This window comes from Capra hircus, chromosome 1 (genome assembly GCF_001704415.2).
Source record: "Capra hircus breed San Clemente chromosome 1, ASM170441v1, whole genome shotgun sequence".
Classification (NCBI taxonomy): Eukaryota; Metazoa; Chordata; class Mammalia; order Artiodactyla; family Bovidae; genus Capra; species Capra hircus.
Window position 1 is genome coordinate 156,984,736 of NC_030808.1, and position 16,094 is coordinate 157,000,829.

Consider the following 16,094-nt stretch of genomic DNA (forward strand, 5'->3'; position numbering starts at 1 on the left):
GAATAGGTGGAAGTTTTTTATTATGCTGAACGTTAACTGCAGAATTCCTCTTAGAGGAAGAACCAACAGAGATTAAGAGAGTATCTTGGTGGCATCTGAGCACAGAAGAGGATGCCCACAGACATGCTCAGACAGAGGATTTAACTGCTTGGCCAAAGAATGAGGCTTCCTCCTGGCTCAGTGGTTAAGAATCCACCTGCAGTGCAGGAGAGGCAGATTCTATCCCTGGGTCGGGAAGAGCCCCTGGAGAGGGAAATGGCAACCCACTCCAGTGTTCTTGCCTGGCGGGCCACAGTCCATGGGGTTGCAAAAGGGTCGGACACACCTGAGCGACTAAAGCAACAACAACGAGTGGAGGCAGATAGGAGCTCCGGATGGGACAGACTAAGGAAGGGTTAGGGGAGGCGACCAGTAAGAGTGAGAGGAGGCTTGCCTGATGGTCCATGGTCAGGCTCTGTGCTCCCAGCGCAGGGGCACAAGTGTGATCCCTTGTTGGGACGCTAAGATCCTTCATGCTGCATGGCATAGCAAAAAAAATAAAACAGGAAGAAAGAAGAGAAAAATTGACCGAAAAGTGAGCGGAGAGAAAGATGAAACAGTGAGGTCAGAGGCCAGGGGCCCAGGATGAGAACTGGCCAGTGACACGCAGCCCAGCGTTAACGCCAGACCTGGAGTAAATTCTACTTGTAACAGCACAAAGGGAGAAGAGTGCTGTGTGAACAGGGAGAGGGACTGTGCTCTAACCTGAGCTGAAGAGGGTGGGGAAGAGGAGGGATGTGTGACCTTTCCCATTTCCTTTGATTTTGAGGTACAGGTAATTTTTTAATTCAGCTGGAAACTATAAGAAATCCCAGTGGTATCAGGGAACATAAAGTTTCTCTTACTATACATGTTACGTAAGTGCCAACCATTCTTTTAAATATTTAATGGAACGATTACTTCATAAAGCTGGGGATACCCAGGGCAGCTACTCTCCAGATGACCGACGATTAGAGAAACAGAAGGGAGGACGGGCGGACTGACAGGCCCATCCGCCCATGGCCTGAGTCTGCTTGTCCCTCAGCCGCTTCCCTTCCAGAGTGTGACAGCAGATACTCCAGGTTTCCATCACGCAGACGTTTTATTGGGCAGAAATACCCTCGATATTCCTCCCAGAGCTGCCCACTTGGAAAGCAGTTTGACTCCAAATCAGTGGCTATAATCAGGCTTGGATGTCCTCAGGTCGTTTGATCGGGGGCACAAAGATTGGCGCCATCATGTGTGATTTCCATCTGCGGAGTCATCAGAATACGCATGTCCACCTCCTCCAGTCAGGGAGCTCTTCTTATTTCAGTTGTTCTCAAGGATGACTGCTCATCGGCTTGCGGTACGAAGGATGCAGAACTCGCCACCCCAAATGAGCCTCTTTGGCATAAGCATTATATTGAACCGATTACTTTAATAAATAGCAGACATGAGGAAGCTCTGAAAATGGTGTAGAAGTTGCCCTTTTATAAGGATTGCATGCATTTTACAAAAGACATCACTGTAAACATGTCTCCTTCTCTGTATGAGGAAGAGAAGTTTGAATCTAAATGTCCAGAAACTCTTATCAATGGAGAAGATACCAATATAAGCTGTGTAATACACCTTATCCTTGCTTACCACGCTTTCCCTGGTAACCTGCTATAGCTGGCCTTCTTTTTGCACCAATTCTTTTGTTTTTTTCATAGTTACATGAGCTTTTTTTTTAATTGAAGTATAGTTGATTTACAAGGTTGTGTTAATTTCTGCTGTACAGCAAAATCAGAGTTATACATATATATTAGAATGTTATTTTCCATTATGCTTTATCACAGGATACTGAATATAGTTCTCTGTTAACATCTTTTTTTGTCTTTAGCTAAATGGTACTTAAAATGGTGGCTTGAGCCATCTTGGGGTTACTCAGTTTTCCTGGGTTTTCTCCATGTACACATGAGGTATACATGTTAATAAACAGGTTGGTCTTTCTCTTGTTAATGTCCTTTGTCACAGAAGGTTCCAGCCTAGAAGTCAGAAAGGTAGAAGGAAAATTGTTTTCCCTTCCCTATCGTTTCTCTGTCAAGTTCCCAGGTGTGAATGTACCCTTTTCTTCATAGCCTGCATTTTGAATCTGTGTATTTGAACAAATCCCAAACATACTCCCCAAGTTTGGTGAAAATCTGTTGTGTAATTTTTCATGTGGTGCAGTTAGAGACAAGCAAAATGAACTTTTGTCTTAATTGTAGAAACTGCTAAATATGCAACAATAGGCAAATGGTTAAATAAAATGTTACTTTCACATGCTATCATGGAATGGTTTAAAATCATGCATATAAACCATTTTAAATGTTCACAAGACAACATGAATTTTAAACAGCAATATAAATTTGTATTGTACAAAGTCACAGACTCGCATCTCATAACACAGCGACAAAAAGCTGTGAGCTGTGATTGCCATTTCTGAGTGGTGGCATTTTTTATTGTTGTTGTTGTTCAATCACTCAGTCGTGTCTGATTCCATGACCCCCATGGACTGCAGCATACCAGGCTCCTCTGTCCTTCATGATCTCCCGGAGTTTCCTCCAATTTATGTCCATTGAGTTGGTAATGCTATCTAACCACCTCATCCTCTGCCGTCCCCTTACCCTTTTGCTTTCAATCTTTCCCACCAACAGGGTCATTTCCAATGGGTCAGTTCTTCACATCAGGTGGCCAAAATATTGGAGTTTCAACTTCAGCACCAGTCTGATCTCCTTTAGGATAGACTGGTTGGCTCTCCTTGCAGTACAAGGGACTCTCAAGAGTCTTCTCCAACACCAAAATTCGAAAGTATCAATTCTTTGGTGCTCAGCCTTCTTTATGGTCCAACTCTCACATCCATACATGACTGCTGGAAAAACCACAGCTTTGACTAGAAGGACCTTGTCAGCAAAGTGAGGTCTCTGTTTAATACACTGTCTAGATTTGCCATAGCTTTCCTTTTAAGGAGCAAGTGTCTTCGTTTCATGGCTGCAGTGGTGAACTTACATGTGCTTTTCTTTTCTTCTATGTTGTTTTCTCAATATTTTACTATGTGTTGCTGTATTAAGCAAAAGAAAGCAATGAGGGGTTATCAAAAAGTCTATAAACAATATCAAATAGAAGGGAAACAGCTACAAGAGCGCTAGAAATAAAAATGGGCATGAGGCGTATGCAGAACCAGGACAGGATGCAGGAGCAGGGACTTCCCTGGTGGCTCCGAGTCTGCGAATCCACCTGCCGATGCCGGCGCACGGACTGCAGCCCTGGCTCAGGAAGACCCCGCGCGCCTCGGAGCGGCAGAGCCCGGCGCCTCAGCTGTGCAGCCACACGCCCAGGCCCGTGCGCCCGGCAAGGAGCTGCGCCGCGCCCAGGGAGCACCCCGCTCACTGCAGGCAGAGAACGCCTTCGTGTACCCACGGAGAGAGGGGCAGCCAAAAACAGACGGAAAACAGGAGCAGCTGCGATGGCCAGCTTGAGTTCTCCTCCCCAGCTCTCAAGGGGGAGGCCTCAGCTGGTACTAGTGACCCCCAGCCCGAGAAATGGGACCATGACCCACTTCGAGACTCTCCCTTCTATCTCTGGGGCACTTGCTTTCACGTCTAGGAGACGACTGTGACTGCATCCTCCAATCCTCTGCTGAATGTTTATTTAGACTATCCAAATACCTTATGTTCTGTTCTAAAATGTTCTCCCTTCTTCCTCGGCTGTTCTTTTAAAAGTTCCAATCTTGTCTTACAAGTGCAACCTCTTTTATTTCTGAACTAACTTTCCTGTGGGCTTACCTTTTCCCTGTTCTGTCTGCTTGCTTGTTTTGGCCCCTCCCTTCAAGCTGGCCTCTGATCCTCACCCAGTTTAAGGCTCCCCAGAGACGGCTGTGTTACAGGGCTTGTTGAGTCTTGGACTTTCCTGTAAAGTGATCAGTTGATGAGGCTGCCTTTATCTCAGTAGAGTCCCCAGTGTCTTTTTTTTCCTCTAGGTTGTTCAGAATTTCCGGAGAATAGTAACGGTGGTAATCCGATTGTAAAGGACAGCATCTCTGTCGGACGCTGTTCTTGGGGCTTGCTGTGTGCGAGTTCACTTCAGGATGATTTCCAGGAGGTAGGCGCTCTTACCATCCCCGTGGTGAGCAAACGGAGGCACAGTGAGGCTGAGCGACAGGGTCACACGGCTCACATGCCGGCCGATATCTGAACCCAAGCAGGTCTCTCCTCTGATCCGCGATGCCCCGTCTCCCCACCCTGCCTGCTGCTGAGAGGGTGGTCCCCACCCTGCCTCTGGCCGCCCGGGGTTCGCTGGGGAAACCTCAGGCAGAAGGCGCGCGTTTGCTTTCCGGCCCCTGCCTTATCTTCAGCTTGGCGTCTTTTGATTCCAAAAGCCACTTTGGGAAAATAAATCCACGGTTCCGGTAGCAGGGAGCACGAGCTGGTGTGGAGAGGTGGGAATCGTGGTAGACGGGGGCGAAGGAGGGGACCAGCTTTACTACATCTGATTCCGCTGGCTGAGCTTCTCGGGGCTTTTTCCAGGCAAATAGGATCATTTCAGGTGGAAATGGCTACCTGATTTGTGGCAGATTTCACCTCCGCATGCAAAATCAGTGGCCATTCGCCATCTTCCTATTTTCCGAAACATGTTGATAATTTTTAAACTGCTATCGCCTCTTTTATTTTTTTTCCTCGTGGTTTATTATCTTAAAAAAAAAAAATACTACAGGCCACAAAACTCAGTGTAAAGACCTCACTCAAACACCACCAGCGGCCCCAGTGCTGCCCTTCCCAGCAGAGAGCGCAAACCCAGGGTCGCAGAGGGATGACTGGTTGGCTCGTCCCTCTGAGAAGCAGAGCATCCGTGGCAGATGAAGGGTGGGGCGCAGAGTGGGCAGGGAGGTGTCAGACTGTCCCCTGTGAAGGGAGGGCAGGGGGAGGCGTTAGGAAGGAAGAGCCTCGGATCACAGCACGGCTCTGGGAACACTCGGGCAAGGCCAGGGCGTGGTCCCTGAGCCGGTGCCAGGGGTCTGCGTTGGGCAAACTGGCTCGGATCTGGGGTCGCTGCCGTGCTGAGTCACCGGGAGCGCAGCCTGCAGAAGGAACGCCGCAGGCCCCCCGGGGCAGCGGGCAAGGCGGCCCCCGCCCCTCCGCCCCCGGCTCAGCGGGCCCCCGGGGTCAGGCCCCTGCGCGCGGCGCCCAGCACACGCGCCCGGCCTTTACTGCTCGCGTCTCCTCCGTCTTCTTTGCTTGGGGACGGTTCCTGTTGTTCTCTTGTCTTTTGTGACCTTGACATTTTTTGAGTGTAGGCCAGTTATTTTGTTCCTTGTGCCTCAGTTCGGGTTTGACTAGTGTTCTCATGATTAAAGTTACACATCTTTGCAAGGACATCACAGAAGGAACGCTGTGCTTTTCCTCAGGGAGCAAACATGGTCAATTTGTCCGCCGACTGGTGGGGTCAGCTTGGCTCCCTAAAGAAGTAAAGCCTGCTAGGTTTCTCCTTGGGAAAGTTTGTCATCAATAATTATCCTATAGAACCAATAAACAACAAGGCCCTGCTGCATAGCACAGAGAACTGTACTCAGTATCCTGTGATAACCCAGCAATGGAAGAGCATATAAAGAAGAATGCATATATTTATAACGGAGTAACTTTGCAATAAAGCAGAAATTAACACACTGTGAATCAACTAAATTACAAACTAAAGAAAACAGTCTTTGTAAATATCCAGTCCCTCACTAAACTTGGCACGCCACACGGCATGTGGGGTCTTTGTTCCCCAACCAGGGATCAAATCTGCCCCCTCACCCGCCCCACCTGGCCACCCCTGCAGGGGAAGGGCAGCTTCTTAACCACTGGATCACCAGGGAAGTCCCTAAACTGTTACCTACTGTTCTAACATCTGCTGATGATTTTTGTCTAAACCGTTACTACCGCGATGGTTGCCAAATTGTCATTTTTTTAATCCCATCATTTCATCTACATTTATTAACCGGAATTAAACTGAAAGGAAACTCTCTTTCCTTACTATTTATTTAATCATTCATGTTTTTATATCAGTATTAAGTGCATGGATTTCTATTTTATTCAATGGCAATTTTTAATTGAAGTAGTTGATTTACAATATTGTGTTTCAGGTATACAGCAAAGTGATTCAGTTTATATATATATATATATGTATATAAACTATTTTCAATTCATAAAATGCTTATGAATTTCAATTAATAAAGACATTTTCAATAAATGCCTTTTTATATATAAATCTCCCTTCATTGTTTCCATAATAGGTTATTACAGGGCACTGACTCCAGCTCCCTGTGATCAGCAGGTCCTTGCTGGCCTGTCTTATGCCTGGCACTGTGTGTATCTGAATTCTGTACTCTGAAGTTATCCCTCCCCGCTTCCCCTTTATTCAACGGCAATGGTACTGAATGCTCAGAGCAGGATAGTTTGGTGGAACCCCTCCAGGAGCCCGTTCAGACTTGCTTCTGCACCGCTTTGACATGCCTGCAATATTCTTTGAGCGTTTTCTTACTTTTTGGCTCTCAAAAGTGCTCCAAGTTCATTTTATAATGCACCAGCCCTAGAGTCCTGATTCCCCCAGAGTCCTGATTCCCTTTAATAGAGAATGATGTTTAGAAATCAAGATCCAGGTGCTGGTGTGCTCATTGCTACGAGATAAACATTACTTCTAGATCCTCTTAGAGGGTGAAGTTAGGAAATGTGTGATATACACACACCCCCACACGCTTGCCGCTGTATCAGCTCTATAATATTCTATTTAGTTAAATGTATCTAGCTTAGATACTGACACGAATACAGACATAGATAGAGATATGACCGTGCTGTGAGCTTAGTCGCTCAGTCGTGTCCGACTCTGCGACCCCATGGACCGTAGCCCACCAGGCTCCTCTGTCCACGGGGATTCTCCAGGTAAGAATACTAGAGCGGGTTGTCATGCCCTCCTCCAGGGGATCTTCCAAACCCAGGGTTCAAACCCAGGTCTTCCACACTGCAGGCATATTCTTCACCAGCTGAGCCACCAGGGAAGCCCATGAATCCTGGAGCGGGCAGCCTATCGTTTCTCCAGGGGAGCTTCCTGACCCAGGAATCGAACCAGGGTCTCCTGCACTGCAGGCGGATTCTTCACCAGCTGAGCTACCAGGGAAGCCCTATAAATAAATAAAGCTCTATAAATGTAGAGCTATCTAGATATAGATATGCAGATATACCATGAGTTTCCACTGATACCTCCAATTACAAGTCACACAGCAGGATTCCTTCCACCTTCTCCTTTTTGTATTTGTGACTCTTTTCTCTGCCAGTGAGAAGCCTGACTCCTACCATCCTGTCTTTGCCTGCCTGCTCAGGCTCTCTGCGTGCAAACAAGCTCCCAGCCCGCTGACCAGCTCCGCACTCCATCCTCGCCACACCCAGGCCACCTCACTTGGCCACCTCGTCAGTCAGCCTTCAAAACACAGGTTTCAGGGACTAAGTCCCCCTCTCACTTCATGTCATTGGTTCCCAAGATTTGGGTCAACTCAGGAAGGTTGATGGAGAAGGCAATGGCACCCCACTCCAGTACTCTTGCCTGGAAAATCCCACGGATGGAGGAGCCTGGTGGGCTGCGGTCCATGGGGTCGCAAAGAGTTGGATACGACTGGGCGACTTCACTTTCACTTTTCACTTTCATGCATTGGAGAAGGAAATGGCGACCCACTCCAGTGTTCTTGCCTGGAGAATCCCAGGGACGGGGGAGCCTGGTGGGCTGCCGTCTATGGGGTCGCACAGAGTCGGACACGACTGAAGCGACTCGGCAGCAGCAGCAGCAGGAAGGTTGATACAAGACCACTTTCAGCTGTGAAAGACCCAGCAGCCCAGAATCGCTCACTCTCCGAATGCAGGGTAGGCTAACACAAAGGTCCCATCTCTCCCTTGGTCAAGGTCACTGTTTTACTCACAGATGTCCCTAACTCTGAACAGCTCATCAAAGAAGAGGAGTGATAGCATCAATCTTTCTGCCCATTAGACCCTGAACCCACTATGCAAATGAAACCATCCACTTCTGAGAATTCTGCCCAAATTGGCTCTTTGCAAATTCAGACAAAAATTAGGAGTTTTAAAAAACTTTTTATTTCTGTATTTATTTTTGGCTGTGCCGGGCTGTCCTCTAGGTGCAGTGAGGGGCGTCGCTCTCTAGCTGCCGCGCAGACATGCCACTGCCGCGGCTGCTCTGGTTGCAATGCTCGGCCTCCAGGCCAGGCCTGCAGTGGTTGCAGCACGTGGGCTCAATAGCTGCAGTTCCTGGGCTCCAGAACACGGGCCCAGTGGCTGTGGCTCAGGGGCTCACTTGCTCCTTGGCATATGGGATCCTCCTGGACCGGGATTGAACCTGCGTCTCCTGCTTTGGCAAGCAGACTCTTACCACTGAGCCACCAGAGAAGCCCCGTGCCTTTTTTTTGAGTACCAGGGTTTGCACGATTATCAGGCTCTCATAAGATTTACAAATGGGTAACCCCTTTGCCTCTACCCACTCCCGGAATAGCCGTCAGGGGCTCCCCTTGTGGCTCAGATGGTAAAGAATCTGCCTACAACAAGTGAGACCCAGGTTCAGTCTCTGGGTCAGGAAGATCCCCTGGAGAAGGGCATGGCTACCCCCTCCAGTATCCTTGCCTGAAGAATTCCATGGACAGAGGATCCTGGCAGGCTACAGTTCATGGGATCGCAAAGAGTCAGACAGGACTAAGCAAGCAACACTCTTACTTCCACTTTCTGTTAGTGTAGAACGAGGGGAAAAGGCGTCTCTCTGCATGACGTTTACCACAGTGTAAAAGCATCGGTTTGTTGGTCACCAGTCTCTGGATTTTAAGAGTGTTTTGAACGCGGGTACTGAATTATTTCTCATCTTTGCACAGCCCTAGGAAAAGGCAATGGCAACCCACTCCAGTGCTCTTGCCTGGAAAATCCCATGGAAGGAGGAGCCTGGTGGGCTGCAGTCCATGGAGTCGCAAAGAGTGGGACACGACTGAGCGACTTCCCTTTCACTTTTCACTTTCATGCATTGGAGGAGGAAATGGCAGCCCACTCCAGTGTTCTTGCCTGGAGAATCCCAGGGACGGGGGAGCCTGGTGGGCTGGCGTCTACGGGGTCGCACAGAGTCGGACACGACTGAAGCGACTTAGCAGCAGCAGCAGCACCACCTAACATAATGTCCAGTCATTGTAGACAACAGAATCTTTTTAAACTTTTCTTTGAAACGTTCCTTCCTTTCTCCTCTTTGTACTTCAGGGCTCAGTGTACTAGTTGCTCAGGACAAGCAGGCCCCGGGAGTCTCGTAACCCATCAGGGCAGACCTTCGCCTGCAGCCGCAGGACGGGAGTCCTTACAGAGACGCGTCCCTCCTCCGGACGCTGGAATGGCCTGATGGAAAGCGGGTGTCCTCAGGGGCTGGTTTCAGCAGGCTCAGCAGCTAGATTTTTCCATCTGAGCTGTCCTCACTGCCAAACTTGAACATGGGTTTTGACCCCACCCATATGCACTTCCTCCCTCCTCTGAGGCTGGATGAACTCAAGGCTATCAAATGCTTCCCCATCCCCCCTCGGGAAGCACACTGGGGATCCCCTGTTCTTTTCCTTTCAGCTACATGAGTTCTACAAAATCCACAAGAAGTAGACACTACGCATAATATCTGAACTGTCGCGAGTGTAAAGAAAATGGAACTAGGGAAGGCTTCCCAGTCCTTTTCACACACTAGCATGGCCCTAACACCAAGCTTAGAGAAAGACGACACAAAAAGGAAAGCCCTGTCCAGTTGGACTGCAAGGAGATCAAACCACTCCATCCTAAAGGAAATCAACCTTGAATTTTCATTGGAAGGACTGATGTGGAGCTGAAGCGCCAATACTTTGACCACCTGATGCGAAGAGCTGACTTATTAGAAAAGACCATGATGCTGGGAAAGATTGAGGGCAGGAGAAGAAGGGGACACCAGAGGATGAGATGGTTGGATGGTGTCACCAACTCGATGGACATGGGTTTGAGTACATTCCAGGAGTTTGTGATGGACGTGGAGGCCTGGCGTGCTGCAGTCCATGGGATCACAAAGTCAGACATGACTTAGCAACTGAACAAAAACTGATACAAAAACCCTAGTAAATATCTGGGAAATAAAATGCCAAAGTATATTATAATAATAATATATCACAACCAAGTAGGGCTTAGCCCAAATATATGAAGATGGTTCACTATTAGAAAATTAACCATGCTAATTCAGAAAAGATGTATTTCAACAAACGCTGAGAAAGCTCTTCATAGCTTAAGCTCTATTCCTGATTTTTAAACATACTTAGCAAACTGGGGCGGAGAAGGCGACGGCACCCCCTCCAGTGCTCTCGCCTGGAAAACCCCACGGACGGAGGAGCCTGGTGGGCTGCAGTCCACGGGGTCGCCAAGAGTGGGACACGACTGAGCGACTTCTCTTTCACTTTTCACTTTCATGCATTGGAGGAGGAAATGGCAGCCCACTCCAGTACTCTTGCCTGGAAAATCCCATGGATGGAGGAGCCTGGTGGGCTGCAGTCCATGGGGTCGCAAAGAGTGGGACACGACTGAGCGACTTCTCTTTCACTTTTCACTTTCATGCATTGGAGGAGGAAATGGCAGCCCACTCCAGTGTTCTTGCCTGGAGAATCCCAGGGACGGCGGAGCCTGCTGGGCTGCTGGCTCTGGGGTCGCACAGGGTCAGGCACGATTGAAGCGACTTAGCAGCAGCAGCAGCAGCAGCAAACTGGGGATGTATAATACTTAATGGTGAACCATTAGAATCATTCCCATTAAAGTCTGAAAAGAGACTTTCTATATTGTATTATTGATCATAGGAAATGTAGTGAGATAGGAAATTAAAGTGAGAATTGTAAACATCAAAGGAGGAAAGACCATAGCGTCAATGTGATTGTCTACCGAGTAAATCCAAAAGAAATAGTAAGCAATAAAGACCGATCAGAGTTCAGCAAGATGACCAGATGTAAGAATTTTTTTTTAATGAAAACAACCATATGAAACAGCATTTAGTCTTGTCATAAATCAAATAAATTTGAATTAAAGCAATGCCTTACAAATCATTATTAATTTTTAAAATTCAGTAGTACAATCTTACAGGAAGTGATTTGGAAATAAGAACCAGAAAAAGATTCATCCTTTGACTTCTGAAACTCTATCCTAAGGAAATATTGTAAGACATATAATACCTAAAGAAGTTCATAGACTATTTTTACAGAAAAATAGTGGGAAAATAATCTTTTGTCCAAAAGTTGCTGTAACAACTACATGAATTTGGAGAAAAATGTTACAGGAAGTATAGTACAGTCAAGAACTCAGATTCTGTTTTTCTAGCCATGCCTCATGGCATGTGGGAACTTCGTTCCCTGACCGGGAATTGAACCTTCACCCCCTATATTGGAAGGGTAGTCTTAACCACTGGACTGCCAGGGAAGCCACAAAAACGTATCCCCTTAAATTGGAAGGTGTGGCTTCAAATCCTGGGGTTACCACTTCTTAGCTGTAAGACTTCGGCCACATTACCTAATCGGCCTCATTTTTGTCACCTGTAAGAGCTGATCCCTGCAAAGCAACATGCTTGCAATGCAGATGGAGTGAAGCCAGCAGTAACCGTTCATTCGCGTGGATGCAATGGCGTGCCAGCAGGCTTGGTGTTATGGTAGCGAGACTGTTCGTGCTCGCATTCCTGTGTTCTCGATTTTCCATGTTATTTCTTTGTTTTATAGAGAGAGTAGGTATTTCCATTTTTTTAAGGTTTTTTTGATGTAGACCATTTTTTTAGTCTTTATTGAATTTGTTACAGTGCTGTTTCTGTTTTGGTTTGGCTTGTTTCGTCATAAGGCATGTGAGATCTCGGCTCCCTGGCCAGTGATGGAGCCCACACCTCCTATATTGGCAGGCAAAGTCTTAACCACTGGACCACCAAGGGCGTCCCAGATATTGTAATATTTACACATGTATTTTTAAAGGAGCCTCATTTCTAGTCTTAGCTCATCTCTCCTCTTGCCTGTGATCCCACTTTCACTCCCTCCTGCCTACGCAGGGTCTGGTTCCGCTCATCACCTCCTCGGAGTTATCTCAAACTCCCCTCCCAACTCACTAAGTAAATGTGTCCCTGAACGGAATCGTCACTCCATCCCCGTCACTGTCACACTTCTTCAGGGGAAAGAAAAATTCACGATAATTTCTCTAATTCTAATTTTACTCTTCAGTATATTGGAATCTGAATTCTAACAATGTCCCTAGTTCCCTTAATGTTCAAAGCTGGTTTATCTTTATTCTATTTCCCCTATCGCAGACGATTTTAACACTGCTGGTCACTTTCTCCTTGAAGCTCTCTTCCCTATCCTTTCACATTTAGAAAGGAGGATGTGAAAGGCAGGAGGAAGCAGGGGTTTTAGAATTGCCTGTATCGGAAACCGGAAGCTGGCCTCCGCTCCTACGTGAGGTCGGGTCTGAAGCCGTAGACGGCAGAACCCATCCAGAAAGGAGAAGCAGGCACGGCCAAGTGAGAAGAGGGTGGCTGGGGAAACCCAGCAAGGGAACCAGAGAGTAAAGGGGTCAGAGGCAAAAGAACGCCCTGAGCCCCAAGGGGAACAGAAGTCTGCAGACGCAAAAAGAGAAACTTCTGCAGAATCCCTGTGACCAGTTCAGCGAAACAGCATTCTCCGGTCTCCCCTTTATTCCCGGAACATTTTAAGGATGCTCCCTTTCTGGTCCTCAATACCACCTTCTTCAACTCACCTTTTCCTTCTATCCCACTCGCTCATCCAGCCCTCCTCCTATTTATCCAACATATATTTACTGAATGGCCACTATAAGCTGGGCACTGTGATATGCCATGAAGCTATGCGATAAATACGAGAAAATCCTTGTCCTCGAGAACTCGCGTAGTTGGGACGTCTCCGCTGACTCAGTGGTTAAGACTCCACGCTTCCACTGGAGGAGGAGCAGGTTCGATCCCTAGTAGGGGAACTAAGATCCACATACCACATGGCAAGGCCAAAATGTTTAAAAAATAAAAAATACAAAATAATTACCTAGCTGACATTCCTTTTTCTGACGGTCTCACATGTTCCCCAAGGTTCCTGCCCAGATCTTCTCGTCCCACCCCCACCCACGGCTCCGGCTGTCTCCCTGGCTGTTTCATCTGGCACTTGCAGAAGTCTCACACTCAGGACCACAAGTTCCAAGTGTTCCCCAGATACTCATGGGCCACCAAACAGGAAGATGTCTCATTATCAACCGAGAATCTCCTAAGTTGTCCATCAACTTCCTGCCTTTCACCACATAGATCCACAACCAGATGGCAATTCTTGACAATATCCTCTCTTAAAAGCTTCTCAGAATGGCTCTTTCCTATCCATTCTTTCTAACTCTGCATTAATTTCAGGCCATCATTACCTTGAAATAGCCTAGCTATCCAATATCTTTCCCTTCCAGTCCACCATTATTATTGATAACATCTATATCTTTACAAAAAGCAAATTGTATTTATCTCCTCCCTCATGAAGACCCACCATTGCTCTCTACCCACACGTTTTACTCCCGCATTGTGGACCTTTCGATTTCTTCTTCATCTCCTACCGTTATGCTGGCTAAACAGAATTGCTTACACCTCCCAACTCAAGAAGTTTTGGCCATGCTGTATGCCGTTCTCGGCTCAAGGTTCCTCAGTCCTATTTCCCATCTGACAAATACTGACACATTTTTTTAAGGACTCAGTTCAGGCACTCAGTCATGTCCAACTGTGACCCCATGGGCTGCAGCACACCAGGCTTCCCTGTCCATCACCAACTCCTGGAGTTTACTCAAACTCATGTCCATTGAGTCAGTGATGCCATCCAACTATCTCATCCTTTGTAGTCACCTTCTCCTCCCGCCTTCTATCTTTCCCAGCATCAGGGTCTTTTCAAATGGGTCAGTTCTTTCCATCAGGTGGCCGAAGTATTGGAGTTTCAGCTTCAGCATCAGTCCCTCCAGTGAATATTCAGGACTGATTTCCTTTAGGATGGACTTGTTTGATCTCCTTACAGTCCGTGCAGGATCTTAATTCTCCACCCTGGGGTTGAACCCATGACTCCTGCACCGGAAGCGCAATCTTAACCACTGGGCTGCGAAGGAAGTGCCCCGACACCTTTCTAAACAAGCTCAAGTACTACTGGCTCTGTAAAGACCTCCCATCTCCTCCAAACAAAACTGTCTGAATTTTCCATTGAGCTCCATGTCTACAGTGTACCTCTATTAAGGAAGAATCACATTTGTTTTCTACTCATATAGACATCTATTTAATATTTGTTTAGTTATCATCTTCCACATTGGAGTGACAACCTAAACCCACAGAGTAGGGACCACGCCCTTTTCAATTGTTAGTGCCCTGGACCCAGCATAATAGTCACAAGTCTTAACTGAAAGAACAAACAAGTCACAGAATAATGAATGGAAAAAGAAAAATGTTTCTGAAAAAACCTACATGAATACTAGGATACAACATGCACTTCAGAAAGAAGATTGAGAAGACGCAGACTGAGGGATGGAATGTAAGTCAAAGAAGGAAGGGGGAAAGTGTTAGGAAAAACTTACACTTGGCCAGCAAGGCATCCGATCAAAATATTTCCCGGAGTATATGGGTCTGATGGGGTCTGGAGGCTCTACTCCCGGCTGAGTGTTCTCAGCCGCCCTCTGCTCCTCAGGTTGCTCGGCCAGCTGGCACTCAGAAGGTTCTATCACCAAGCCCATCTGGGGCTCCTCTGGGCGGGTGAGCCCCATGTCCACCTCCACAGGAGGCGCCATCTCTGCGCTGGGCTTCATCACCACACAGGCGGACTCTCCTCCCAGTGCCCCTCTACGCTCCATCCCCAAAGCAGGTAGCTTGCCCACTGGCACCACGAACCCTTCAGGGTCACCAGTCACAGGATATCTCCTGCCCCCTGAAGCCTGTGGACTTCCACACGTCTGGCCCAGTGGAGGCTGTGTTACCCTTTCTGGACAATACCCTGCCAGAAAACGCTCCTTTTCTAAACCCACTCTTCCAGGCAATGCACTCAGAGGAGATTTTGTTTCCTGTGAGGCTGAGACCCCGTGGACTCCTAAATTACTCCCATCCACGAAGGTCCTAGAAATATTCTGTCTTTTCCATCTCAGTTCAAGCCCTGTGCGCGATGGAGATCTTATTTCTGGTGATGCCATCCTCTCCTCATATGCCTTACTACATGGGAAATCTTCTCCTAAGCCCACTCTGAGCCCCAGCTCCGTGGGAGATGTTGTTCCCATGAAGACTCTCCTCTCTTGTAAGTCATCCTTTCCTTCCGGGGCGAGTCCCACCTCCATGCTCAGGGGAGATTTCCTCCCAGCCACCGTCATTCCTGGTCCAAGGGCACTCATCTCTGAGGGGTAAGCTGTACCGGGCTGGAGGGGAGCTCCTCACCCCTTGGAGGGCCCCAACCCTTTGGGGGACGGCACTCTCAGAAAAGAGCACATCTCCACCCCGAGTCCCTGCGGGTTCAACACCTAGCGGGGTTCGAAGGGAAGAGGAGACAAGGTCTGTTTACCCGGTTACCTGGGAAACGGGGGCGGGGCTTGGAGTGCAGCTCTGTGCGCGAGCCACGCCCATCTCTCCCCTCCTCTCTCTCCCCCGTCTCTCCTCTTTCTTACTCCCTTATCCTGGCCTCCTCCCTTACCCTCTCCTTCCACCCCTCTTTAGTCGACTGGAAGGCAAGAAAATTACTTGAAATATGTGGTTCTGGGCTCTAGAGCAAATGATGCCCAACATCTCACAAGGAGGTCCCCTCAGGCTGGGTTCAGCCAGGGGTCTCCTCCCCGCTGCGGGCCTGTTGACTTCACTGGTGTTCAAGGAATGAAGAGCCCTCTCTGGTGGTGAGCACCAGTTTCGCGTCCTGGCTTGTGAAAGCACCTGCAAACTGCATGTAGTTCTCTCAGTGCTTAAGAACTTCTTTAAAAAAAAAATCTGTGAAGTTGTGTTTGGCAGCTGTGGTAAGGACCATCTTAAAAGTGTGACTTACACTTCAATAC

At 47.9% G+C, this 16,094-nt stretch overlaps 1 protein-coding gene across 1 annotated transcript in view; it reads right to left on the minus strand.

The window, feature by feature from the left end:
• The window catches only part of EFHB (EF-hand domain family member B), a 61,293-nt gene extending 45,751 nt beyond the window's left edge, over positions 1 to 15,542 (minus strand). Inside the window, 1 exon segment of the mRNA XM_018053227.1 lies at positions 14,646 to 15,542. Coding sequence (XP_017908716.1) covers positions 14,646 to 15,542 — 897 coding nt within the window.